This window comes from Gracilinanus agilis, chromosome 6, assembly GCF_016433145.1.
Source record: "Gracilinanus agilis isolate LMUSP501 chromosome 6, AgileGrace, whole genome shotgun sequence".
Lineage (NCBI taxonomy): Eukaryota > Metazoa > Chordata > Mammalia > Didelphimorphia > Didelphidae > Gracilinanus > Gracilinanus agilis.
Window position 1 is genome coordinate 246,725,815 of NC_058135.1, and position 26,000 is coordinate 246,751,814.

General features: G+C 38.0%; 1 protein-coding gene across 1 annotated transcript in view; it reads left to right on the forward strand.

Annotated features, from left to right (window-relative positions):
* Positions 1-26,000, forward strand: part of ANO5 (anoctamin 5) — a 79,110-nt gene that overhangs the window by 17,226 nt on the left and 35,884 nt on the right. The window contains exons 2-5 of the mRNA XM_044681838.1: positions 4,604-4,672; positions 8,007-8,291; positions 16,276-16,389; positions 22,400-22,515. Of these exons, the coding sequence (XP_044537773.1) occupies positions 4,604-4,672; positions 8,007-8,291; positions 16,276-16,389; positions 22,400-22,515 (584 nt within the window). The remainder of the gene's footprint in view (positions 1-4,603; positions 4,673-8,006; positions 8,292-16,275; positions 16,390-22,399; positions 22,516-26,000) is intronic.

Below are 26,000 nucleotides of genomic sequence, written 5' to 3' on the forward strand. Positions count from 1 at the left end.
AGTTGGCGTCTGGAACTGGAAGAAGAAGCATCTCCTGAGACCACAGACAGATTACACTCTGTATTGTCACGTGGGTAAGTTAGGCTGGCTTCCTTGGCCTAGTTGGCCAATTCTAAACTCTGCCTATCCGGCTGTTGGGCCTTGCGGCTTACAGCTTCATTTATTTAGACTTCTAACCTCCCTCTTCTCTTTATCCCTACTTTACCTACCTGATTGTAAATAAACTCCTCAACCCGATTCTGACTTGGGTCTGATTTAATTACGGAATCAACCTGAATTGTTGATTCCTGGCGGCCACATAATTTTAATATATAGCTAATAACTAAATTTTAATTCTTACATGTTAGAGCATAATATAATATATAGCATTATATTATGATACATAGAATAATTATAAAATAAGATATATAGAATATATAATAATTTAATATAATGTATTATGATATGATATTATTACATTCTCTCTATTAGATGCTTTACCCCAGAAATGAAGAAGAAATATTCCTGGAGCCACTAATAGGCAGCTAGGTGTCACTATGGATTAAGCACTAAGCCTAGAATCAGAAAGACCTGAATTCATATCCTGCCTCAGACATATTAGCTGTACGACCCTGGGCAAGGTCAGTTAGCTTTTGTCTGCTTCAGTTTCCTCAACTATAAAATGAAGATGATGATAATGACATTGACTTACTAGCGTTCTAGTAGAAAATAATAGTATAGTTTTATACATGTTAAAGTTATTAAGAAATATATAAATATTGCAATAGTGGTCTTGTCCACAGTTTGGGGCTGTTGCTTGGCTTTATTGTCCCCAAATCACCAGGAGCAAGTGGAGCAGGCATGGAACGGGGGTAAGAGCAGGGGTGGGCTTAGTTTAGTCTGTGTCTTCTCTGCCCAAAGCTCCTACTGCACAAGAAGCTATGTGCTCTACACTTGGTGCAAGACTGGTACAAGGGAAGGAAATGGCAAACTACTGTAGTGTCATTGCCAAGAAAACCCCAAATGAGGGTCATGAAGAGTCAGACACAACTGAGGAACACAACAAAAGTATGATATCAAGCAAGTCACCTTGTTTGACCTTGGTGGTCTTCCATTTCCCTTTCTTAGCCTCAATTTCCACTTTTGTTTAATGCAAATATATGTCTGGCTGATCAAGGTCCCTTTGCACTTTTATGATTTCCACTAAGAATTTAATTTCTCTTCATTTGTTAAAGCAAATAATTCTGACCACACCAATGAAGTCACTTAATTAAATCCATCTAATTAAATCCAGCTCCAGGTATATCTGTAAGAATTTTTGATAAATAAATATTCTTAGCCTTTCAATATATGCTAGTCATATAGACACACATCCTGACTGACGTTCACCCATTCATTCTGACTAACAGGCAAAAGAAAAAGAACTATTTAAGTTTGGAAGAGAATGTCAAGAAAACCTTGTTCTTCTCAATCAGTACATTCTTTCCCCGGCAGTCTTGAACAGTGGGGAAGTAGAAAGAGTACAGGAAAGATGGATGATTGTCTTGATGTGTTAAGAAATATAATGACACCTTTACCAGTATGAGCCTGATGATGTGCTCAGAGACGTAGAACAAGGGGAAATGGCTTCTTTGACTTGCGACTGATAGCTTACAACTAGGTCAGCCTAGATGATGGATTGTGCTGTGTAAGATCAGGAAGGGAACTTTGGAAATTACCAAGTTCAACTCCCTTGTTTTTCAAAAAGAAGAAATTAGGCTCAGATCAGGTTAAGTAGCATTTGTAGATTTGATTGTTTAAATGTGGAAAAAGAGAAAGGTCCAGTCTGGGGCTGATAATCATAAGCACTTCCCTTCTCTCCTCTTTTTTCTCTTCTTCTCTTCTCTTCTCTTCTCTTCTCTTCTCTTCTCTTCTCTTCTCTTCTCTTCTCTTCTCTCTCTTCTTTTCATCAGTTCAGTCTTGGTAGTTATATGAGCTAAGAATAGTTTCAGCGAAGACATTTCTTACTGCAGTTTTGTAATGACTATCTATGTAGCTCTGGGGAAGTAATTGCTCCCCCCCCTTTTTTTTTTTAAGCAGCAATGTTGATTTTTAAAATGAAGAGCCTAGTGATGGAAATTTTGGTTTTATTCTAGAGAGTTTAAGCTTGATCTTTTTACTTCTTGAGGGATCACTTTACTCTTAGAATTCTTAGATTTGCCAAGTGAGTGATTAGTTTTCACTTAGCATTATTTTGAAAGGGTTGATTTTTGTGTGGTGTGGTGGATAGGGAGTTGACTTTAAGAGTCAGAAGGACCTGAATTCAAGCCCCACCTTAGACACATATTGGTTGTGATGCCCTGGGTAAATCCCTTAACTACTTAGTTCAACAGACAACTCATAATGCTGAAATTTGCAGAGAAGGTGTCATTCCACATTGGTAAAAGAAATTTCTATTTCTTGGAGTTCTCTATGCTAATGAAATTAAAACTCCTTATTCCTTTTAAAATTGTTTAATGTGGTAAAATAAATATTCTCTAATAAGGGATCCATGTCTTAGATGGGCATGAGTCTTTGGTTTCCTTTGTAAGTCTTTGGATTTTGTTTTATATATTTAAATTATTCTGAGAAGAGAGTCTATAGACTTTATCAGATTTCTAAAGGGGATACATGACTGAAAAAAAGTCATACATGAAATAGCATTAAAAGCTGTTATTATTCTCTCATTGTCACTGGTTATATGAGGAATGCAGACACAAACCAATTAAGTTGTTCATATTCATGTTCGAATCTAAAGTAAATCTAAAATAAATGAATCCAAATTAAAAGCCAACATGTAAATTTTTTGTAATGTTGTATTTATTTCTTCTAATAACCAGCTTTCAATTTCTCCAACCATATCTTTGATCATTCAATCCATCAACAAACATATTGAGTTCCTATTGTGTATTAGGCATTGTATAGAGAAGTCAAAGATAAAAATGCAAAGGTCTTTACCATCTGAGGGTTTACAATCTGTTAAGGAACAGTACACATATAAAGGTAAATACATTCTTAATGTTGTTCACGGGGTTAAAGATGTTTGAGCTGAAAGTGACATTAGAGACCATTGAATCTTGACTCATTTTACAGGTAAACTGAGGACCACAGAAGTTACCTGGGGTAGTATGTATTTCAGGCAGGATTTGAACCCGGATCTTCATGACCCTGACTCTTAAGTCTAGGGTCCCATAACTATACCCATGTTACTTCTCTTTTATTTTGAAATTTGATTCAAGACAACAGATATAATTAGCCTGCCACTTTTTTTTTAACTGGGTGGAGGATGTTAATAAAGGATAATTAGGTAAGTTAAACATTAATACTAATTTTGATTTACAAGCAAGTGAGGTCATCAACAGGAGAATTATGTTCATGGGAACAGTTTATCTTTTTGTAGATAACTGATATTATTTTAAGCATTATTATAGGACTTTTACTTATATAATGATAAGAATATATTGTGGAGAGCAGCTGGGTAGCTCAGTTCATTGAGAACCAGACCTAGAGATGGGAGGTCCTGGGTTCGAATTTGGCCTCAGACACTTCCTAGCTGTGTGACCCTGGGCAAGTCACTTGACCCCTATTGCCTACCCTTACCACTCTTCCGCCTTGGAGCCAATACACAGTATTGACTCTAAGATGGAAGGTAAGGGTTTGAAAAAAAAAGAATATATTGTGAAACATAACTCATTTTTTGGAATGCAGCACATTTAAGGTATTGTTGTTTCCTTTAATAATATCAGTCAACCCATTTCAAGATGTTGTCAAAAACTTCCTAAGCCAGTGTAGATTACAGTGTGAGATCCTCCATTATAAAATTTATCCCATATAATCATGAATCATGCTTAGTCCAACATGCTCATATTCTTGCCTAATTCCCTTTTACTTCAATTGAGGGAGGGAATGGGGAATCAGGGTGAACATAATCGAACAAATAACTCTAGACCAGTCAGAGAACTGCTTTTTGTATTTCTTTGGACTTTTCCCAGGTGAGTTGCTCTGTTTACATCCAGTAGGCATTTTGTAAATGTTTGTTTGAATCGAATTAAATCCCCCTACTGGCAAGTATTTCATCCTGGCATGTATAGAGTATTAGGATTTGATGTTCTTATTAGAGAATTAAAACATGTTGCTATATTTAAGAATCACAGATGAAGAAATCTTATTCAAATTTTGAATATATTATTTCTATTCTTCCCTAAGAGAAAGAAATAGAAGCAATTTTGAGAGGGGAGCAAGGAGCGAGAGAAGCAGAGGGAAAGAGAAAGAATATGAATTTCTTTCAATTTGACTTTTTAAAAATATTTTAGACATTTTATGGTTTGTAAATCCAATCTCTTGAGTATGTTACAGTGTAGAAGTCAAAATGAGTCTTTGCTTATATTTATGTATCTATGTTATGGTTGTTTACTTGCATATTATTTAAGAAGATTCCATTAAAAACAAATATTAGTATTAAAAAGAAGAAACAAAGCCTGTGTTCAACTAAGTAGAAGCCCTAGGTGTTTCAACATATACAAATTTCACGTAGTGTGCTTATATATTTTATTGAGCCAACATGATGCTGATGACATCTCCATCATGACTCCTTTCGTCTCTGTAGGAAAGAAGAAGGGAATTTGAAAACAATCTCTTGAAGTCTGGCCTGGAATTAGAAACAGAAGACAAAAAGGTAAATATGATTGTTAGTGCCCTTACTTCCCCTCTTTGGCAAGGTTCATCTGAAACAAAAACTAAAAGCGGGGTTCCCCAGCAGCCTCAGAGTTGGGAGTCCTTGACTTCCAGGCCTAACCCCTACATTTCTGAGCTGTGAGACTCTGGGCGAAGCGCCAGGCTTCCTTGGACCTCATCTTTCCTTCCTCAGTATGTTGGGCAAAATAACTGATTCTGCATCTTTCATCTTCTTGGGAGAAAGGTACTTTGCAAACAATGAAGTGCTTATAGAAATGTGAATTTTGGTTCTTCTTATTATTGCTACTCTTTTATTGGAATTTGGAAATTGGAAATTTGGAATGATGGAGATACTGTACTTTGGGATGGGAGCCCTGCTTCTCCAACATTACCAACTGAGAAGTCGGTAAAAGAAGACCAGCTTTCCTAGGTAGGATTCTCAGTGTGCCACGCTGAGGGTATAGAAGTTTGGCTCTATGTACTAAGTGTAAATGCCTCAGTCTTGCTTTATTTCAAGGACTTACATGGTTTGTCTCCTACTCTGCCTGCTTCCCACTACTCATTCTACCAATTCCAAAGTCCAATCAGGGAAATATCTCTATCCTACCATTCCTTAAATATGCCAAGTTTATTTCTGCCTCCGAACTTTCATTCATATTTCCTTGACTTTGCTATCTTAAAAATTCTATTCATCTTTTAAGGCTGAACTCAAAGTTTATCACTTTATCGAAATCTACCTTGGCTGTATTGACCCACACTGGTCTTTCCCTTTCATCCTCTGAGTTCTTCTAGTACTTGGGTTAGAATACAGAATTTAGAATATCATTATAACAGTGATAATGCATTTACATACTTTAGGATTAACAAAATGTTTTCATGGTAGAACCCCTTTGAGGAAGGAAATATGTATTATAATTTGATTTGAAAGATGAGAAAATAAAGGCTCAAAATAGAAATGTTATTTACCTAAAGTCACCCCACTAGTAAACTGGGACTTGAACCTAGTCTCCTGACTCCAGTTTCATTTCCAGTGATCTTTCCATTATACTTAACTGTTTCTCTTCAAGTTATCCTTTCTTCCCAATTAAGTAGCAATATCCTTGAAGATGGGGAGAATGTCTTATATTTTTCTAATTACCCTAGTGCCCAACAGTGCTAAACATATAGAAGACATTCTACAGATATTTATTTTCTTTTGGAACTCAGCTCAAAGTGACACCTTTTCCATCAAGCCTTCCCACTTCTTAGAGCTGGAAATACTGTCCCTCTAATTAAATTTTCCCAGACTACGTTGTATGAGTCTCTGACTTTCCCCTATTCTACCCTATTTTGTATCATAATTATCAGTGTACATCAGTGGTTCCCAAACTTTCTTGGCCTACCGCCCCCTTTCCAGAAAAAATATTACTTAGCCCCCTGGAAATTAATTTTTTTAAATTTTAATAGCAATTAATAGGAAAGATAAATGCACCTGTGGCCATCACCACCTCCCTGGATCACTGTAGCACCCACCAGGGGGCGGTGGAGCCTACTTTGGGAATCACTGGTGTACATGTTGCATCCTTCTTACTAGACTCCCTAATAGATAGAAAAAGGGGGGACCATCCAAATACTGAAGGGAAGAAGAGAGACTTGAAACTTTCATCATTTAATCTTTGTATCCCCTGTGCCAAGTCTAGGGCCCTAAGCTTACTAGGTGCTTAATGCATATTTAATCAAGTTGCCCAGAATTGTAGCCATAAAACATTAATAATAAGAGTTCAAAATAAAACAGCACTTTAACTTTACAACTTAAGTAAGACAATTTGTCAGGAACAGTAATTAAGCACCAATTCGATACATTGGGGACACTTTAATAGAACTGGTTTTACCAATATGGGAATGCCCTTTAACAGTGGAAAAATCATCCTCTGGGCTTTCTCAGTCTGCATAAGCTTTGATGGTGTTTTCCAGTGAACTTTCCCTAGGATCCTATCCAATATGGTAGGTCCCTTTGTCTATCTATAGGAAGAGTTCTTAGCTTTTTTTAATGCCATGGACTCCTTGGTCAATCTGGTGAAGACTATGGACTCTTTCTCAGAATTATGTTTTTAAATGCATAGATTAAAATCCATTGGATTACATGAAAGAAATGGATTGTATTGAAATACAGTTTCCAAATTTTAAAAAAGTTCACATACCCCCTGGTTAAGACCCCATCTTCTGTTCCTTTTTATTACATTATTACCAGTGACGTTCCCAGATAATCCATCAGTCTGGGATCCATCATATTGCCTTCATGGACAGTTTACTTTATTTTCCAGTCATATATTTCTTTGATAATCATGTATACCTTTTTTCCCTCTGAAATTACTCCTGGTAGCCTAACCAATGCCATATATCACTCCATTGCCTTTCGGATGACCTGTGACTTAAATTCTTTGGAATTAAAAAATCCTACTTATCTGTAGGGAAGGAGGACGGGAACAAGCATTCATTGAGTACTTATTATGAGCCAGGTCCTTGGCTAAGTGCTTTACAGACATTATTTCATTTGGTTCTTACAACAACATTATGAAGTGGATGCAATTATTATCTACATCTTATAGTTGAGGAAAACAAGACAGATAGAAGTTAAGTGCTTTACCCAGGGACACACAGCTGGTAAGTCTCTGACATCAGGTTTGAGCTTGGGTCTTCTTGACTCTAGGCGTAGCTCTATTCACGGCATCATCTTGTTGCCTTCTAGTGTCCTTTTGGGGATAAGTTGGTCTTTATTTCCCAGTCACGGAGCTGCGACAGGCTCTGGTTATAATGGAGATTCAAAGCAAAATGCTCCCTGCCCTCATTGAACTGACATTCTATGAAGGAGGCACATTGTATGCACAGTTGAGGGCAGCCGTGATCCTCACAAAGTGAGCTCGGAGTTCTGAAGGAAAATCTGAAGAGGAGAATGCCAACAACTGGCTCTACAGACCAACGGGGGGAGGTAGATGATGTCAGTCTTTTACAGATGAAGGCACTGAGGCTGGGAGAAGACAAATGACTTGATTAGTCACAAGCGAGTAAGCGTCAGAGGTAGTATTTGGACCCAGGTTCTCCTGACTGCCGGTACAGTACGTTTCTGATGGCAACATACCACTTCTCTAAAAACGCAAGCAATCATCCTGAATGTTTTACTTAACCTCAAATCATACCCTCGAAGTCTTTTTCGTTTGGCTGGCTTTTAAGTGTAGAACATGGCTTACTTTTATGTCTCATGCCTTTGTCCTAAGAACAAGGTGAAAGAAAAAAGCTGTGCTTTGCTTTGTTTTGGTCCCAGCATGTTTAATTTCACTGTTTCTTCTCCCTTTTAGGACTCCGAGGATGGGCGAACTTACTTTGTCAAGATCCATGCCCCTTGGGAGGTGCTGACCACCTACGCAGAAGTGCTGAACATAAAGATGCCCATTCGTGAGAATGACATTCCCCCAGCCAGCGAGAATCCCTTTGAGTTTATGTTTGAGCCTTTCCGGCTCCCAAAGAACGTGATAAACCCCGAGCCGGACTACTTCACAGCCCCATTCAGCAAGCAGAGGCAGGAGCTCTTCCTCATCGAAGATGAGAACACCTTTTTCTCACCATCAGTGAGAAATAGAATTGTAGGTAGACACTCTCTAGGCTTCTCCCTCCAAATGGGACGTCCCCACCAGTGTGCGTGTGCTTAGATGATAAGGGGCTGTCGGGCAGCGCTGGGCCGTGTGGATGTACATGATTTCAGGCTGAACCTTAAGGCAGTCGAGTCTAGAGTTCTCCGTACGCACTTTCTTTGGGACTGATCAGCTCTCTCTCCCCCCACCCAATTTAGTAACCAAATGAATGCCCATTAATCAGCGTTTGTTTATGAAGCATGCACTCTGGCTGCCATGTCCTGGGTATACAAGAGGAGACAAAAGACAGTGGCCTCAGAGCTTGTAATCTAGCGGGGCAGACAACGTGCAAACAGGAGAGGAGGCGCAGGAATTGAGAGGGGTTGAGGAAGGCTTCCTGTAGAAGGAAGGTTTTTAGTTGGAAGCCAGGGAAGTGAGTAGTCAGAGCTGGAGGGAGAGCATTGCCAGCATGGGGGACAATCAGAGAAAATGCCCAGGACCATCGAAACAAAGAAAAGTTAATAAGCAAAATAAACCGGTCCAAGATTGGGTGACATGACAATGGATTCCACCTTCAGCCCCTCTGTGCCAAGAGCAGGAGGCGAGCTCTTTCCTGTCTAGAAGGAATGTTAGTCATTTCATCTAATCTAGATTTTACTACTTCTTAGTGTTGTTTACCGTTAGATGGTTATAGATCATCTGTATATTGCTTTCTTGGTGCTGCTGTAATTTCTTTATTCTATTAATTCATCTATGTTTCCTCATGTTTGTCTGAAGACATCCCATTCATTATTTCTTGTTTAATAAGTTATGGGGGGAACGTTGCTGTATCACTGACTATGAAAGGAAAAAAGGTATTATTGTTCCTCTGCAAAGATAAAATTCCTAGAGATCTTAACCCTAAAATGACTTAAGTTTGGGACATTTAGTATTAAATAGCTGGAGGTGGGGAATATGGCATAGTGTAGAGAGCACAATAATATTTCCTAACTCTCAGATTCCATAGTTTTTCATCTACTCCCTTGTTGATGGGCCACCTACTCTGTTTCCAGTTTTGTTTTGCTCTCCCCAAAAGGGCTGCTATGAAATTAATTTAGTTTATAGGAGATCTTTCTCTCTGTCCCTGCTCTCCTTAGGCTATATACTCTAATAGAATCTTGAGGCCATAGAGCATAATAGTTTATGATTCAGAATATTTCCCAGGTAAATGCACAAGAAGCCCTGCCTCCCCACCCTCAGATGTGCAAAGGAAGAGGACCTGAAGCCTCATCTAGAGAAGGTATTATGGTACCTGAGAATCTGAAAGAGTTCTCATTGCTATGTGCATAGAGCCATGGTACCCAGACTATCTATTCAAGTTTATCTTCATAGCAGAAAGCAAATATGCATGAGCTAAAGAGTGAACCAAAGTGTAACCTCTGTGGTTTGGAGTATGATAATACTAAAAATGCTAGTTGATGTGTCATTGTGGCTAGAAGTCATGGTGACTAGGCAACTCGCCTTCTTGAGCTCTGCTGAAGACAGTCATACTCTTTGTTGTTCATTCATTTTTTCATTCGTATCCAACTCTTCGAGAGCACTTTTGTAGTTTTCTTGGCAGAGATCCTGGAGTGGTTTGTCATTTCTTTCTCCAGCTCATTTTACAGAAACTGAGGCAAATAAGGTTACGTGACTTGCCCAAGGTCACCTAGCTAGTGTCTGGAGCCCAATTTGAACTCAGGAAAATGAATCTTCTTGATTCCAGGACTGGCACTCAAGCTCCTATACCACCCAGCTGCCCCTAGCTGAAAACAGTTACAGAAATTTAAGCTTTTCAGGAAGAGGACATCTTTTTTTAACCCAGTAATTGATATTATGAATCAAACCCAACTCTGGATGGGACTAGATGACCTCAGCCTCATGATCATGTCACGGGTAGAAAACCTAGCCAATGTCACCAAGTAGGAAATACTTTCAGTGCCAGCTTAGTGATAGATTAGTCATCTTTTGTCTGAAGATCAGGATCTTAGGCCATAGGGATGGGAGACCTAAAGCTGGAAGGCATCTCAGAGGCCATCTAGTCCAACCCATTCCTTTTTTTTTTTAAACCCTTACCCTCTATCTTAGAATCAATATGAAGTGTCAGTGCCAAGGCAAGAACAACAGCAGAGCCTAGGCAATTGAGGTTAGGTGACTTGCCTGTGGTTACCCAGCTAGGAAATGTTTGGGGCCAGATTTGAGCCCAGGACTTCCCATCTCCAGGCCTGGCACTCTATCCACTGAGCCACCTAGTTGCCCTCATCCTTTGTTTCTAAGCGCCAAAGACTCCATCACTTACTTGCACGTTGTCAAGTAAGTGTGTCAGCACATTGTGTCCCCCAGGTGGAGAAAACTCTCTCTAAAGAGAGCATTCCATTTCCATTGCTAAATGGACCAGGTGATATTTGCTGACTATGTTATTGAGGGAGATGCAATGCCTGGAACCAGTGTGGATTCTGAAAATAAATAATTAACCAAATTTCTCACCAGTCTCTGAGCTGTCTTGATTGCTGGATTGGAACTCAGAATTCTTTTGAAATATAATTCAACAAACATTTATTTTTTTAATTAAAAAACAAAAACCTTTACCTTCCATCTTAGAATCAATGCTAAGTATCAGTTCCAAGGCAGAGGAGTCATAAGGGTTAGGCAATAGGGGTTAAGGGACTTGTCCAGAGTCACAAAACTAGGGAATGTCTGAGGCCAGATTTGAACTTAAGAGCTCCCATCTTCAGGTCTGGCTCCCTATCTAGTGAACCGCTTAACTGCCCCTCTTCGACAGATATTTATTAAGAACTGGCACCATGCTGGACAATATAATCCTTTCTCTCAAAGAGCTGACAGTCTAATAGATCCTAGATGAGAAAGATAAGTGCGATTAATGAATCTCTGGGGACGCTCACTTCCCTTTATGTCTTTCCTTTTTGGTGGGGAGAGAGGGTGGAATAATTGGTTTTATCAATCTAAGATGCTCTTGGTGTGGATAGTCCCTCTATTGATACATGTTGTCATCTTACGTGTAAATCATCTTTGAGTATTGCCTGGGCACACTGAGAGATGAAGTGACCTCTTTATGGTCACACAAATATTTTGTGTCAGAAGTAGGACTTGAATCAGTTTTCCTGAAGCCAGGGTTGGATCTCTCTGCATTATACCATATTGTCCCATTCCAGTTATTTAATACTAGGTGTCCCAAATTGAAGTCATTTTAGGGTTAAGATCTCTAGGGGTTTTCTCTCTTTGCAGAGGGACAATAATACCTGTTTTTCCTTTCATGGTCAGTGATACAGCAACTTTCCCCCCATAATCCTTTTTCCCAAGTGCTAGGACTTTGTAAATTATTATTCCTTTGTAACTTGTATGTATACATATGGATGGTGCTTTTGCTCTTTCTAAATCACTTTAACATGTGTTGCATCAAGGGGATAGCTGGGTAGCTCAGTGGATGGAGAGCCAGGCCTAGAGACGGGAGGTCCTAGGTTCAAATCTGGTCTCAGACACTTCCCAGCTATGTCACCCTGGGCAAGTCATTTGACCCCCATTGCCTACCCTTACCACTCTTCTGCCTTGGAGCCAATACACAGTATTGACTCCAAGATGGAAAGTAAGGGTTTAAAAAACAACAACCAAAAAAAAAAAAAAACCACATGTGTTACATCATTTGGCTTTTACCATAGTCTTCTGAGGATTCTGAAGAACTATTACTTATATTTTCATAGGCATTTTAGAGCATTGAGAAACTATAAGAAATGTGTTCAGTATTCCCAGTATCTTTTTTCTTTTAAACCCTTACCTTCTGTCTTAGAATCAATACAAGTATTGATTCCAAGGCAGAAGAACAGTAGGAGGCAGGCAGTTGAGGTTAAGTGACTTTTTCCAGAGTGTCACACACATAGCTAGGAGGCGTCAGAGGTCAGATTTGACCCCAGATCCTCCCAACTCCAGGTCTGGGTAGTCTCTCCACTGAGCCACCTATCTCTACCCTGCCAGCATCTTTTAACCTCTCTCCTATATGCATGTCTTTGAGAATCAGAGAGGACCTAGAAAGCATTTTCAAGAATCCAGCCAATGTTGACAAACTCCTTATTGTGAGCTCATTCCATGTTCTTGTTCTCTGCACCCAAAACCTCAGGAAGCTCGCAGCACTGTCTTATACACTTCCCAAGAGCTTACATAGTGTATCGAAACAGGAACATTGACATTCAAGAAAAACCACCCAGAAACCAAGCCCCCCCGCTACCGCCAGAGTGATACTGTGTCTCTCTCCTTCCTCTCTCTCTTCCTTCTGTGGCCATAAGAAGGGAGAGTATCTAGCATTGCAAATACCAGCCCAGAACTTCTGCTTTCCGTACTTGTGTCTGCTGTTCATAGATAACACTTGAGTAAGAAAGAGGTGGCATAATCTCTCAGGCTATTGCCAGGCAGCCAGTATCTTGCCTTCCTCCTGATTCAACTATTCTGGCTTCCGTAGTGCGGTAACAAATCACACAGTGAGTAGGATGGCTGGGACTTGAAACTGGATCTCCCAGCTTCTACCTGAGAACTATCGTTCTGGTATATGGCACCCATCGTGCCTTTCCTCTGAGGAAACCCCACGGGCATATTTCGAAAAGAAGAATGAGGTCAAAATGCAGCCTACATTTAAAAAGACATCCTAATTTTCAGAAGCTCTCCCAGCTAGTCAATCCACCCGACTGTTGCCTCTTGTGCCCCATGTGGAAGTGAATGCTGCCTCACTTTGCCCCAGATGGGCAGATTTCACACCTGGTAGTGAGTGATTCAAAGGGAAGAGGGTCAGGAGCTGAATCACACACTTACTGAATTTTCCTGGGCTTTTCTCATGGTCTAGTCAAGTGACACCTAATGAAATCTCAGTCTCAGGTTGCATCCCTAGATCCCTAGATCATCTCCTCAGTTTGTGCATCTGAATCATTCGGCTGCTCCCAGAAAGATTTAGAACTCGGTCAGATACCCTCAGCTACTATCTTTCGTGTTCTCCATCTTAACCTACCATAAGCTCAGACCTGACAAGTGGGAGCATTGTGGCCGGAGGTCTTCCAAATACTATGTCCAGTTCAGTCTTCTCTCTTCTCAAACTATCTTGTATTCATCAGTGAAAATGTCACTTCCCTCCTCTTTTTAGAAGGTAAGTTCCTTTAAGACTTTTTTGTTCCCATCTTAAAAATAATGTCCCAGAACATTCGTTTTCCCTGTTTTGTTCTGTGTTTTGGTGCCTAGCAGTGTCTTGCACATGAACTCCAAAAATACAGCTGCCAAGCCATCCATGTCCATCCATCCTGTGCAGTTCTTGACCACATATTCCCATCAATTTTCCATTGAGGCTCATCCACTGTCATCCTAGACCTTCCTAACATTCTTCTGAGTCTATCGCCTCTCTCTACTTCCCTGCTTCCCCATTCATTCAAGCGCCAAAAAGGCCCAGAAATCTTTCTATAATGGTATCTCCTTGGAAACCCAAGAGAATTGCATCTGGAAGGATCTTTAGAAATGCTTTACATTTGGTAAAATGTAAGTTTCTGGAAAGCAGAGACTGTTTTCTTTTTGTCTTTATATCCTCAGCATTTGAGAGATTGTATTGAATAGTGAATAAATATCCAGTCTTGAACTAAAGAGGGACCTGGATTCTTTTCCTGCCTTGGACACATACTGGTTGTGTGACTCTGAGCAAGTCACTTCTGTTATTTCTGTTCCAGAAAAATTGTTAAAACTTTAAGTTGCAGAAGATGTGCCATCCTGCATTAGTAGAGGAGCTTCTCACTCAGGACTTCTCTTATGTCAATAAAAACACAGGTCCAGTCTTGATTTCTCTTCTTGCATCTAGCTTAGTGCCTATACAGTTGGTACTTAATAAATACTTACCAATTGTTTGATTACAGGGATATCCATGGAATATCAAGGTTGTCTGTCTACCAGTTGCCTACCACTCACACTACAGAGTGTTATAGAACTAAATTATCCCATAAGTTTCCCTAAGTGGCCCCTATTTTTTCTTACTATGCCTTTTTTTTTTTAAACCCTTAACTTCTGTGTATTGTTTTAATGGTGGAAGAGTGGTAAGGGTGGGCAATGGGGGTCAAGTGACTTGCCCAGGGTCACACAGCTGGGAAGTGTCTGAGGTCGGATTTGAACCCAGAACCTCCCCGTCTCTAGGCCTGACTCTCAATCCACTGAGCTACCCAGCTGCCCCCTTATGCCTTTCTTTTAATGACCATTCTATACCTCACTTCTACAGTGTGATTTGTCATGCAATAAATATTTACTGAACTGAAATCTTTTCTAAGAATAGGAACAAGGAACTACCATTTCTCAGTGCATAACTTCAGGCTTATTTGTGTGTGGTAGCATTTTTTTCTTGGACATTCTGATATATCTCTGTCATCTGCCTGCGGATTACCTCCATTGTGAATAATCATTTAATAATCGTTTTTTAATGAGTTTGCTGAGTTTTTCCCACCACCCCCACATGCATCTGGCCTGGTTATTCCCTCTGTCCAGCTGCTCTATACTCAAGGAACATCTGATAATGTCAGTAAGCAAATGGGTCAGCTGTACATAGAAAGATAAAGTTGTGCTGAAGATATTATTTCATGACATTTTCCAAACTGCAAAAGGATAATCCAATCTGTTGTTCCCATCCATTACCGTGGCTGATTATGAGAAAACTGCCCTCCATAGTCTTATGAAAAAAATTCACTTCCACCAAAGCATGTGGAACGTATAAAGTGCTTGATTCTTTCTCTCACCAGGCACGTGCTGTTCTTCTCTCCCCAAGAGAATGTCATAATGGAAGGGACCTTAAAAGCCATTGAGTCTAACCCCTACTTGAACAAGAATTCCTCTCCACAACATAAACAACTACCCCATACAAATGGATGTCCACAATTTACTTGAAGATCTCTAATGAATCATAACTCTACATCTAAAGGCAGCCCATTACATTTTCATTCATTAATTTTAAATGCATTTTATTGATAACATTTTGCTTCTTTACTTCCTAAATTTCCTCCACAATTCCATTTTTAGATGGTGTAATTGTTATGAATTTTTCCTTAGAACAAATATTTTCAGCATTTTACAATTTTTATCCAAGTCCTATTGATTGTCTCCTTGCAATATCTCCTTCATCAATAGTTTCCTTTTCATTTCCACCACCCTCTTAGCAGGTTTCTTTTTCTCTAAGCCCTCCTGCCTTCCATCTATCTTTCATACCAGTGACAATGCAATCTTCTTAAAGCCCAGTTCTGATCAGGCTGTGCCTCTACCTAAAACCTTTGAAAAACTCTTCATGGTATCTACTAAAAGACATTCAGGCTTCTTACTTCACCTTTCAAAGTCTTCCACCATTTTGATCTCACTCTTCTCTCCATTCTTTACCCTGTTTATACAATGTTCTATTTGTTGTCTCTCAAATTCACTCATGCCTTTGTTTAGCTTCTTTGTTTCTAGAATTTCCCCATGTTGGCATCCTTTAAAGCCCATCTTAAATGACAACTCTTATGTGAATCTTTCTGCCACCTCTTGGATTGAGCAGAAATGTTATTTTTTCACATGATTTATATTTTTATCTTTGAGAGACAAAGTAGCATAATGGAAAGAATGTTGAACATAGAATCAGGAGATATGAATTTGAATTCCACCCCCTACAATTATTATGGTCAAATTATTTACCTTTGCTGAGCCTCAGTTTCCCTATTGGTAGGATGGATTGAGAAATATCAGTAGTGACCTTAGAGGGATATTGCAATGATCAAACAATCAATCATTCACTTATTCGACTTCTGTTAGTTATGTTTTTTTATATTATAATTCCTTTTATGTGTCTCGTCTTGTCTTGTTTTATCTCGCACTTAGCTCTATCTCCCTAAGTTCCTAGCACTATGTGTGACCAATACAGAGCAGGCATTTAATAAATCTATTTTTAATTGAATAACTGGATACTGTTATGCTTGCCTTCTAGGTTTACTATATTCTCTCACGATGCCCTTATGGTACAGAAGAAGGAAAGAAAAAATTTGGCATTAAGAGACTACTAACCAATGGTACCTATTCGGCAGCTTACCCACTCCATGATGTAAGTATTGATTTGATCTCAAAACATTCTAAGCTCATTTCTTCTGTTCATTAATGGAGCTGGAGAATTCCATTGGAGACCTTTTGGAAGGAAGAGAGCTTTAATTCTTCCACTTCTGAACAAATTCCTAAAGCCTCCCAGCTCTTTGATCCATGTGCTGAGGTACTAGATTATTTTGAAAGAAAGGATGGTATAAAGCAGTGATTCCCAAAGTGGGTGCTAATGCCCCTTGGTGGATGCTGCAGCCATCTTGGGGGGGGGGATGGCCACACTCTTTTTGTATTACATTCTATTCTGAGTTCAATAAATAGTTTCATAATTTCCAGGGGGTGCTAAGTAATATTTTTTCTGGAAAGGGGGCAGTAGGCCAAAAAATTTTGGGAACCACCAGTATAAAGGAAAGAATGCTAGACTTGAAGTTGAAGGAGTCTTAAGTTTGAATCCCAACTATTGGTGCTAACTGCATGACCTTGACCAAGGTTTGCTTCCCCTTTCTGAGCCTGAATTTCCTCATCTTTAAAAATGAGAATGGCAATTCTTATACTACTGATTTCCGGGAATTATTTTAAGAACACTTTGCAAACTGAAAGTCCTCTGGAAATGGGCAGTTTTTTTTTCTCTTTTCTTTTCTAGATGGTAGCATTCTGAGGGTCAGCAAGGGCAAATTAAAAGTGCTTTAAATTTTTAACGTTCAATTTTGATTTAAAATGATATATCACATTTATATATAAAAGTTCTTTCAATGCCTAATGACCAAAACATAGTATAGCCCTATAGGGAAAAGCATGCTACTAAGTATAATCCTTGAATGTTCCCATCTAAACTTTACTTAGCAGGCCTGGAGTCAGGAGGACCTGGGTTCAAATGTGGCCTTGGGTATTTCCCAGCTGTGTGATCCTGGGCAAGTCATTTAACCCTAATGACCTAGTCCTTACTGCTCTTCTGCCTTAGAATTTATCCTTAGTATCAATTCTAAGACAGAAGGCAAGGGTTTAAAAATAAAATAAAATAAACCTTACTTAGAAAACCCTGAAGTTTCAGAGTTTGAAAATAAATCACTTTGAACTTAGAAGTTCTTAACCTGGAATTCATGAATTTATTTTTAAAAATACTTTGATCAACTTATTTCAATAAAATTGATTTCCTTTGTAGTCTTACATATTTTATTTTATTCACTTAAAAACATTATAATGAGAGTTCATAGGCTTTTAAAGACTAAAGTTATCCATGATCCAAAATAAGGTTAAGAACCCCTATTTTAGAAGTTCAACAATGCACAATGATTTTTTTGATACAGTTTTTAGTTTGTTGAACTTTGCTTTCCCTCTTTGTTCTTCATTATGAGGGATTATTCCCTGGGGGGGCGGGGTTGGGGGACAATTTGAGAGATATAGAGGTATAAAAATAATATGTAAATAAGATTTTAATTTTAAGAAAGGATTGTAAATAAGGTTTTAGTTTTAAGAAAGGATTGAGTTTTTAAAATAAAAATAATATATAAATAAAATTTAGATTGTAAAGAAGGATTAAGAATACAAAGAAAATAGGAGATTTTGTTTTCTTATTTTGTTTTTAAAATGTAATTTTAGATATTTCCTATTTTTACGTCACCTAAATTTCTCTTTAAATAGCTTCCCCTCCTACCTCACAGAGATCTATCCCACAAGGCNTTTTTGTATTACATTCTATTCTGAGTTCAATAAATAGTTTCATAATTTCCAGGGGGTGCTAAGTAATATTTTTTCTGGAAAGGGGGCAGTAGGCCAAAAAATTTTGGGAACCACCAGTATAAAGGAAAGAATGCTAGACTTGAAGTTGAAGGAGTCTTAAGTTTGAATCCCAACTATTGGTGCTAACTGCATGACCTTGACCAAGGTTTGCTTCCCCTTTCTGAGCCTGAATTTCCTCATCTTTAAAAATGAGAATGGCAATTCTTATACTACTGATTTCCGGGAATTATTTTAAGAACACTTTGCAAACTGAAAGTCCTCTGGAAATGGGCAGTTTTTTTTTCTCTTTTCTTTTCTAGATGGTAGCATTCTGAGGGTCAGCAAGGGCAAATTAAAAGTGCTTTAAATTTTTAACGTTCAATTTTGATTTAAAATGATATATCACATTTATATATAAAAGTTCTTTCAATGCCTAATGACCAAAACATAGTATAGCCCTATAGGGAAAAGCATGCTACTAAGTATAATCCTTGAATGTTCCCATCTAAACTTTACTTAGCAGGCCTGGAGTCAGGAGGACCTGGGTTCAAATGTGGCCTTGGGTATTTCCCAGCTGTGTGATCCTGGGCAAGTCATTTAACCCTAATGACCTAGTCCTTACTGCTCTTCTGCCTTAGAATTTATCCTTAGTATCAATTCTAAGACAGAAGGCAAGGGTTTAAAATTAAAATAAAATAAACCTTACTTAGAAAACCCTGAAGTTTCAGAGTTTGAAAATAAATCATTTTGAACTTAGAAGTTCTTAACCTGGAATTCATGAATTTATTTTTAAAAATACTTTGATCAACTTATTTCAATAAAATTGATTTCCTTTGTAGTCTTACATATTTTATTTTATTCACTTAAAAACATTATAATGAGAGGAGTTCATAGGCTTTTAAAGACTAAAGTTATCCATGATCCAAAATAAGGTTAAGAACCCCTATTTTAGAAGTTCAACAATGCACAATGATTTTTTTGATACAGTTTTTAGTTTGTTGAACTTTGCTTTCCCTCTTTGTTCTTCATTATGAGGGATTATTCCCTGGGGGGGCGGGGTTGGGGGACAATTTGAGAGATATAGAGGTATAAAAATAATATGTAAATAAGATTTTAATTTTAAGAAAGGATTGTAAATAAGGTTTTAGTTTTAAGAAAGGATTGAGTTTTTAAAATAAAAATAATATATAAATAAAATTTAGATTGTAAAGAAGGATTAAGAATACAAAGAAAATAGGAGATTTTGTTTTCTTATTTTGTTTTTAAAATGTAATTTTAGATATTTCCTATTTTTACATCACCTAAATTTCTCTTTAAATAGCTTCCCCTCCTACCTCACAGAGATCCATCCCACAAGGCAATGACATTCTTATTAAGAAAAGGAAGAAAAGGGAAAGAAAATGAAGCTAAACAATATGGGAAAAAATCTGAAAGTAAATGTAATTTTTCATAGCTATAGATCTCCCATGTCTGCAGAAAAGTAGAGATAGATGTCTTATTATATCTCTTCTTTGGAGCCAAACTTACACTTTGTCATTTGTAACATCTACTTTTCAGTGTTTTCTTTCTTTTTTTTCACTTGACATTGTTGGCATTATGCATTTTTTCTTTTTTCTTTTTTTGCTGCGACTTTCTTCACTTTAGATCCATTCACGCAAATCTTCCATACCTTTTTCCTGCTACTTTTAGAACAGAGGTTCTTAAGGGGGAAAAAAGACATACATATACATAAATATAAATGTAAATGCTTTCTTTTGTAATCCTATACATTTTAATCTATGCATTTGAAAACATAATTCTGATCAGAGGTCCTTGGGTTTTGCCAAATTTGCAAAGCAGTCCAGGACATGAAAAAAAGGTATTCCTGCTTTCCTGTGACATGAAAATAGGGTAGGATGTTCTTAAGGACTCTGAACCACTATTTGCAGATGAAAAGGCTATTTAGTTGCTATCTTTCACACCAGGCATTTTTATAGTATACAATGAGTTAATTCAGAAAGTCCATCCCTGGGGATGTACCTAGCATTCAGAGACTGGCAATAGTAATGGAACTACTCTTATTTCATTTGGAATTTAGAAGTCGGTGGATGGTCTTCCAAGTTCAGTTGCAACCTGAAATTTCATAGGTCTTCAGAGCAAAATGTGGACACAGTCTCCCCAGAACAGGGGTCGGCAACCTTTCTGGCAGTGAGAGCTGTACAGTGCTCACAGTGCCGCTCCTATAACAGCGCCTGAAAAAAAAAATTGACTTTATGGCTCCTGCAGAAAGAGCCATATCTAGCCCTCAAAAGAGCCAGATATGGCTCGAGAGCCATACGTTGCCATCCCCTGCCCTAGAAGTTAATCATTCCATGGGATTTTTTTTCTTTCTTAAATTTTAAAGGGACTGTAGTGGTGCTTTTGCTTTATAAGAGAGATAATATGTAAGTTTGTGGAAAGCAGAAAATTTCATGGAAATGTGGGTGGCTGCCTATCCATCCATCTTTGCAAATGGAGGAGAGCAATACTATTAAAATTTCCCCAAGTAGTAAAACTTCTCTCTTTTAAGTTACTGAAACAATCAGGCCATTCTTATTATGGTAGATATTCTCTGACAGTTTGCCAGTTTGGGGCTTCTTAAATGTTGGAAATAAACAATACAAATGGGGAAATCAAGGGTCTCCTAAAAATCATGGCAGATTTTTCTAAAGTGAATGGTGGTTTACAGAATAAGAGAAAGTATTTGGATTGTTTCTTGGTATCAGAGCAAGAGAAAATGCTCACTAGATTTGACTGTGGTCCAAGAGCAATAAAGGAATTCCCCATTGGCAATACTGCCTTGTAATAGGCCTGAGATGAATGAGTCAGGCCTTGGGCAATCACAAGATGTCTTCATTGGCCATCTATATAGACTCAAGTCACCTCCAAACAGGAATTCCTTCTTCAAAATCACTTACGAATGGTCTGCCAACATCTTTTTTAACCCCTCACTACACCTTGGGACAGCTCATTTTGATTCTGGACTACAATAATGGTTAAGAACTAAATATTGAGCTGAAGTCTTCCTCTTTGCAACTGCCAACCATATTGTTATGAGTTTTGCCCTTAGAGGTCAAGCTTTTTAAATCTCTCTCTTCCATTTGGAAGTCTTCACATCCTTCAAAGATAGCTATTATCATGTCTTTTTCTTAACCCTCAAGTCTTCTTTTAGATGCTAAATCCATTGTTCCTTAAACCAATTCCCCTTTGGCATTGCCATCTAATTTGGAGATATTCTACTTTGTTAATATCTTTTTTTTCAAATGTGGTTCCTGGAAATAGATATATTCACTTTGTTGCCTATTTCCTGCAGCCAGATAGACTATTTCTGCTGTGGATATTGTGGAAATATAATTGTATTACCAATACTATGGGGAGAAAGAAGAGGGACTCCTGCTTCCCTGCTTTCAAGAGTCTTATAATTGAGGGAGATAGACCAGGAAAGACCAATGAACTTGAAAGGCAACTCCCAGCTCTCTTGTTAGCTGGGTGATGCTGGCCAAGTCACTTCATCTTTGTAATCTTTAGTTCTTCCTTGTCTATTAAAATGGAGATATTAAATACTTACACATCTATCTTTCAAAAGATGCTTGTAATAAAAATGTTCTTTTATCCTTAAAGCAGTATAAAAACAAGATCTATGATTATTTCAAGAAGGTAGAACATCACATGTGCAGACTTACTTACATATGCACACATAGAACTTGAAAGAACATTCAGAATGGTGTGTGACTGTTAAATAGTTTGGGCTGCATGCCTCCTTCCCTGTGGTATAGAAGTGATAGATGACCAGCATTGAGCATAGGCATATAATGCCATACATGATCAAAGTGCTCGTGTATTTTGATCAGCCATACTCTTATTATCCCCATTTTATAGCCGAGTACAATGAAATAAGCAGAGGTGAAGTGACTTGCCCAGGTCACATAGCTAGTAAGTGTCCGAGGCCATATTGGAACTCAGATCTCTCTGACCCCAGACCCAGTGCTTCAGCCACTGTACCACCTAGCTGATTTAGTTATAGATGGAAGGGGAGGGTATTCTAGTTCCAAGAGACAATATAATTGGCACCAAAACCCCAAAGAGAGACAAAGGAGAAGGAATTGACTTTTATCTTGTGCCATTTCTGACTTCCTCTTTGGCAGAGAATTCATTTTAAATGAATGGGTTATTATAATCTTCATCCCGCTTTTGCTCCAGGCATTATGCTGTGGTAACTGTGTGTCACTTCATTATTACCTTCTGCTTTGTCTTCTCTTTGTCATGTTGTTGACTTCTTTTAGTGCCAATATTGGAAGAAAGCGAAGGATCAAACCTATGGCAACGAGCGGTATACCCTCTATACACAATGGGCTCGCTTCTTGAGGTTTTATAAGGAGCAACCTTTAGATCTGATCAGGTAAGTTACTTCTGGAGCATCAGCAAGGGAGAAGTGTCACTGGGGCTTCCCTTTTCATTTGGCGCTGTTGGTTTAAATCCATTTCTTTCTACAATTACAGAAGAGCAGAGCTCTGCTTCTGAAGTTGGAGGGCTCTGCTTTTCAAATCCTCTCTCTTGACACCTAGTACCTGTATATGGCCTTGGGCAAGTCACCAGTTGTATATGAAGCATTTATCATATGTCAGGCACTCTACTAAGTTCTGGGTCTACAAAGAAAGGCAAAAAAGGTGCCTTCAAGAAGCTTATATTCCCATTAAACTCTTGGGTCTCAGTTTCCTTAACTGTTCAGAAAGGATATGGGGCTAGATAACATCCCAGGCTTTTACCAGCTCTTAGTCTAGGTCTAGTATTATATTTCATTCATGATCTTCTGGTTTCATCTTGGCTGCCATCTGCTGGTAGTTCAGTTCTCCTAAGGTCATTCTTTAAAAAAAAAAATGTATTGTATTTTTTCCAATTGAACAGTGAAACAAAGTTTTTTTAGTATTCGTTTTCTGACATTTTGAGATCTAAATTCTTTTTCTCTTTCCCTTCCCTCTTCGTTATCCAAGGCAGCAAGCAATGGAAGTTACACATGTGCCATCACTCAATACATATTTCCATATATATCACATTATGAAAGAAAACATATCGCAGGTTTAAGAAAAAACCCATTTAGGAAATAAAGTGAAAAATGGCATGCCTCAAATCTGCATTCAGACTCCATGAATTCTTTCTGTAACAGTGGATAGCCTTTTTTCATGACAAGTCTCTTGGGTCCTTCCTAAGATCATTCTTGAAGAAAAACAAAAATAAGAACTAACTTAAATCTGTTAACCAATTAAATATTTGCAAGTAGGGCTATTATTTTAACATCTGCAAAAACTGATGTTGGATTTTAGGTCACACTTATCTGATCAGGATACTAGAAGTCTGGCTACCAGGATGACTGAGTTGGGCTAGAAGAGGCACCATAAACGTCAAAGGTATAGTAAGGCAGTGTGGTACGGCAGATAGTCAGGATGACCTGAGTCCAAATCCCAGTTCTGTACTTATTAGCTATGTAATTGCACAATTCATGTGACCTACCTCCAACAAGACCTTAGAACTTATCTGCTAAGATTCATCTGCTAAACACCACCATAGAAGGGGCTGACGGACACTAAAATGCAGATTGAAGCATATCATTCTTCACTTTATTTCTATCATGAATTTTTCTCTAGTGCAAGTGATGTGTGTCTTCTTTTATAATATGCCAAACATGGAAATATATACTGGATGCTAACACTTATATATAACTTTTATTACCTGCTGTCTTTGGAGTGTAGAAGGATGGGAGGAAGAGAACATAGATTGCAAAATGTCAGAAAACAGTTATCAAAAATTATATCGAGGGGGCAGCTGGGTAGCTCAGTGGACTGAGAGCCAGGCCTAGAGATGGGAGGTCCTAGGTTCAAATCTGACCTCAAACACTTCCTAGCTGTGTGACCCTGGGCAAGTCACTTGACCCCCATTGCCTACCCTTACCACTCTTCTGCCTTGGAGCCAATACACAGTATTGACTCTAAGACAGAGGATAAGGGTTTTAAAAAAAAAATTATATCGACATGTAATCTGGAGGAAATTAAATTAAAAAAAAAAAAAAAGGATTCATCTACTGGAAATAGTCCCCTAGACTGAAATAAAATGTAGGAGCTATACTGAAGAGAGCACAGATCCTTTATGTCCTCACTCATGAAAACCACTTGCTTAGGTGTGGTTTGCTTTGCAGTTTCCAATAGTGGAGGGATTTCTTACCCTAGTAAAATAATGTCTTGAAGTGTGATAAATCTGCCCTTTGTAAAGAATCTTCCATCATAGCTGGAATATTCTTTTCATCTCCACCTCCTGATTTTCCTAGCTTCCTTTTAGTCCCAAACTAAAGTCCTACCTTCTCCCAAGAAGCCTTTTTAGATCCTCCTTAATGTCTTCCTTTCGATGATTATTTCCATTTATTTATGCTTTATATATTTTGTTTGCAAATAGTTGTTTGATGTCTTTCTCATTAATTGGACTGAGTTTATTGAGAGCTGAGACTATTTTATGCCTTTCTTTGTATAACCACTTCTTAACAAAGTTCTTTGATTATAGTAGATACTTAATAAATGCTTAATGACTGACTGACTCTGAATGTGCAGTGACCATATCAGAATGTAGAAATGAGGAATGGTTTGCATTATAATATTTTTTAGACTTTCTATCAGAATTTTCTAATTTTTAATTTTTAAATTTGTTAAGTTCATTTAAGATAAAATGCCAGATAATGTTTGAAATTCATTGATCTTCCTCTCAGTGGGCAGGTTTAACATGTGTTTGTGAAAGGATTATTAATCTTACTGTGTTTGATGGGAGAGAAATCAGAGAGAAGAGGCTTAATAGATGAAAAATTATGGTAATAGCTCCACAGAAAAGCCCAGTTCAGAAGTACTGCTTACCACATAGGGACTTGGTCCCCAGATACAACATTAGCAAAGATGTTTTCTGTCATTTGGGCCTTGGCCAATTGGCCCTGGTGGATTTTAGCTGTCGAAGGATATTTGTCATTTCCTGTAATCATCAAACTATCTGTTGATTTTTTGCCCCCTAAATTCTCCTTATTTCCCTGAGTTTGATTTTCCTTCAAAATGAAAAACTGTTGTCTTTTTCTTCTAAAAATGTATCTATTTTTAAAAATGCCATTGAGAAGAGAACTTCCAGGGAATTTATATTGGAAGGAATATCTTCTCAATGAAGTTTTCTCCATGAAACTATTTGCCATAGGAAAATACAACAGGACTTAAATATCTGGTTGCTGTGAATTCTCTATATGCAAGAATCTTGTGGAACCAACAATCTTCTCTAAGCCTGTCTAACTCTAAAAAGAGAAAGTGGTTGACCATGTTTTGGGTTCAGGTTTTTTTTGCAGAACAATGCCAAATTAACCTAATTATTCAGAAATTAATATATGTAGCATCTAAACATTTCGCTAACATTTTGTTTAATACTTCATCTTTCCAAATATGTTCCTTCCCAGAGCCTTCTCTTATGATGAGGAATAAAAAAGGACTAAAATGTTGACCCATTAAAACTAACATATCAGCTCACTATCAATTTGTAAAATGCTTCCCACCCACCAGAAGTCAACCTATGTAAAGAAAGGAGGCAATTATGTTCAATTAACTTCTCTTTTTATCCCAGCCCCAAATCCACAACCTTCCCAACTGGTGACAGTCTCAAAATTCCAAACAAGAATATGGAGAAGATTTTTGCTCCAATTCTGGCTCCAAACTTGAAGGATGGTGAAGATTTCTATATGAAAGCTCCCTTTCCTTCTGTTTTCAGAATGCTTCTTACTTAGTTACTGGCCAGATCATAGTGAAAGGTTGGGGAATAGTTTTGCAGTTTATGAATGAAATTTCTGATAATAGACTCATTCATGAAACTTGC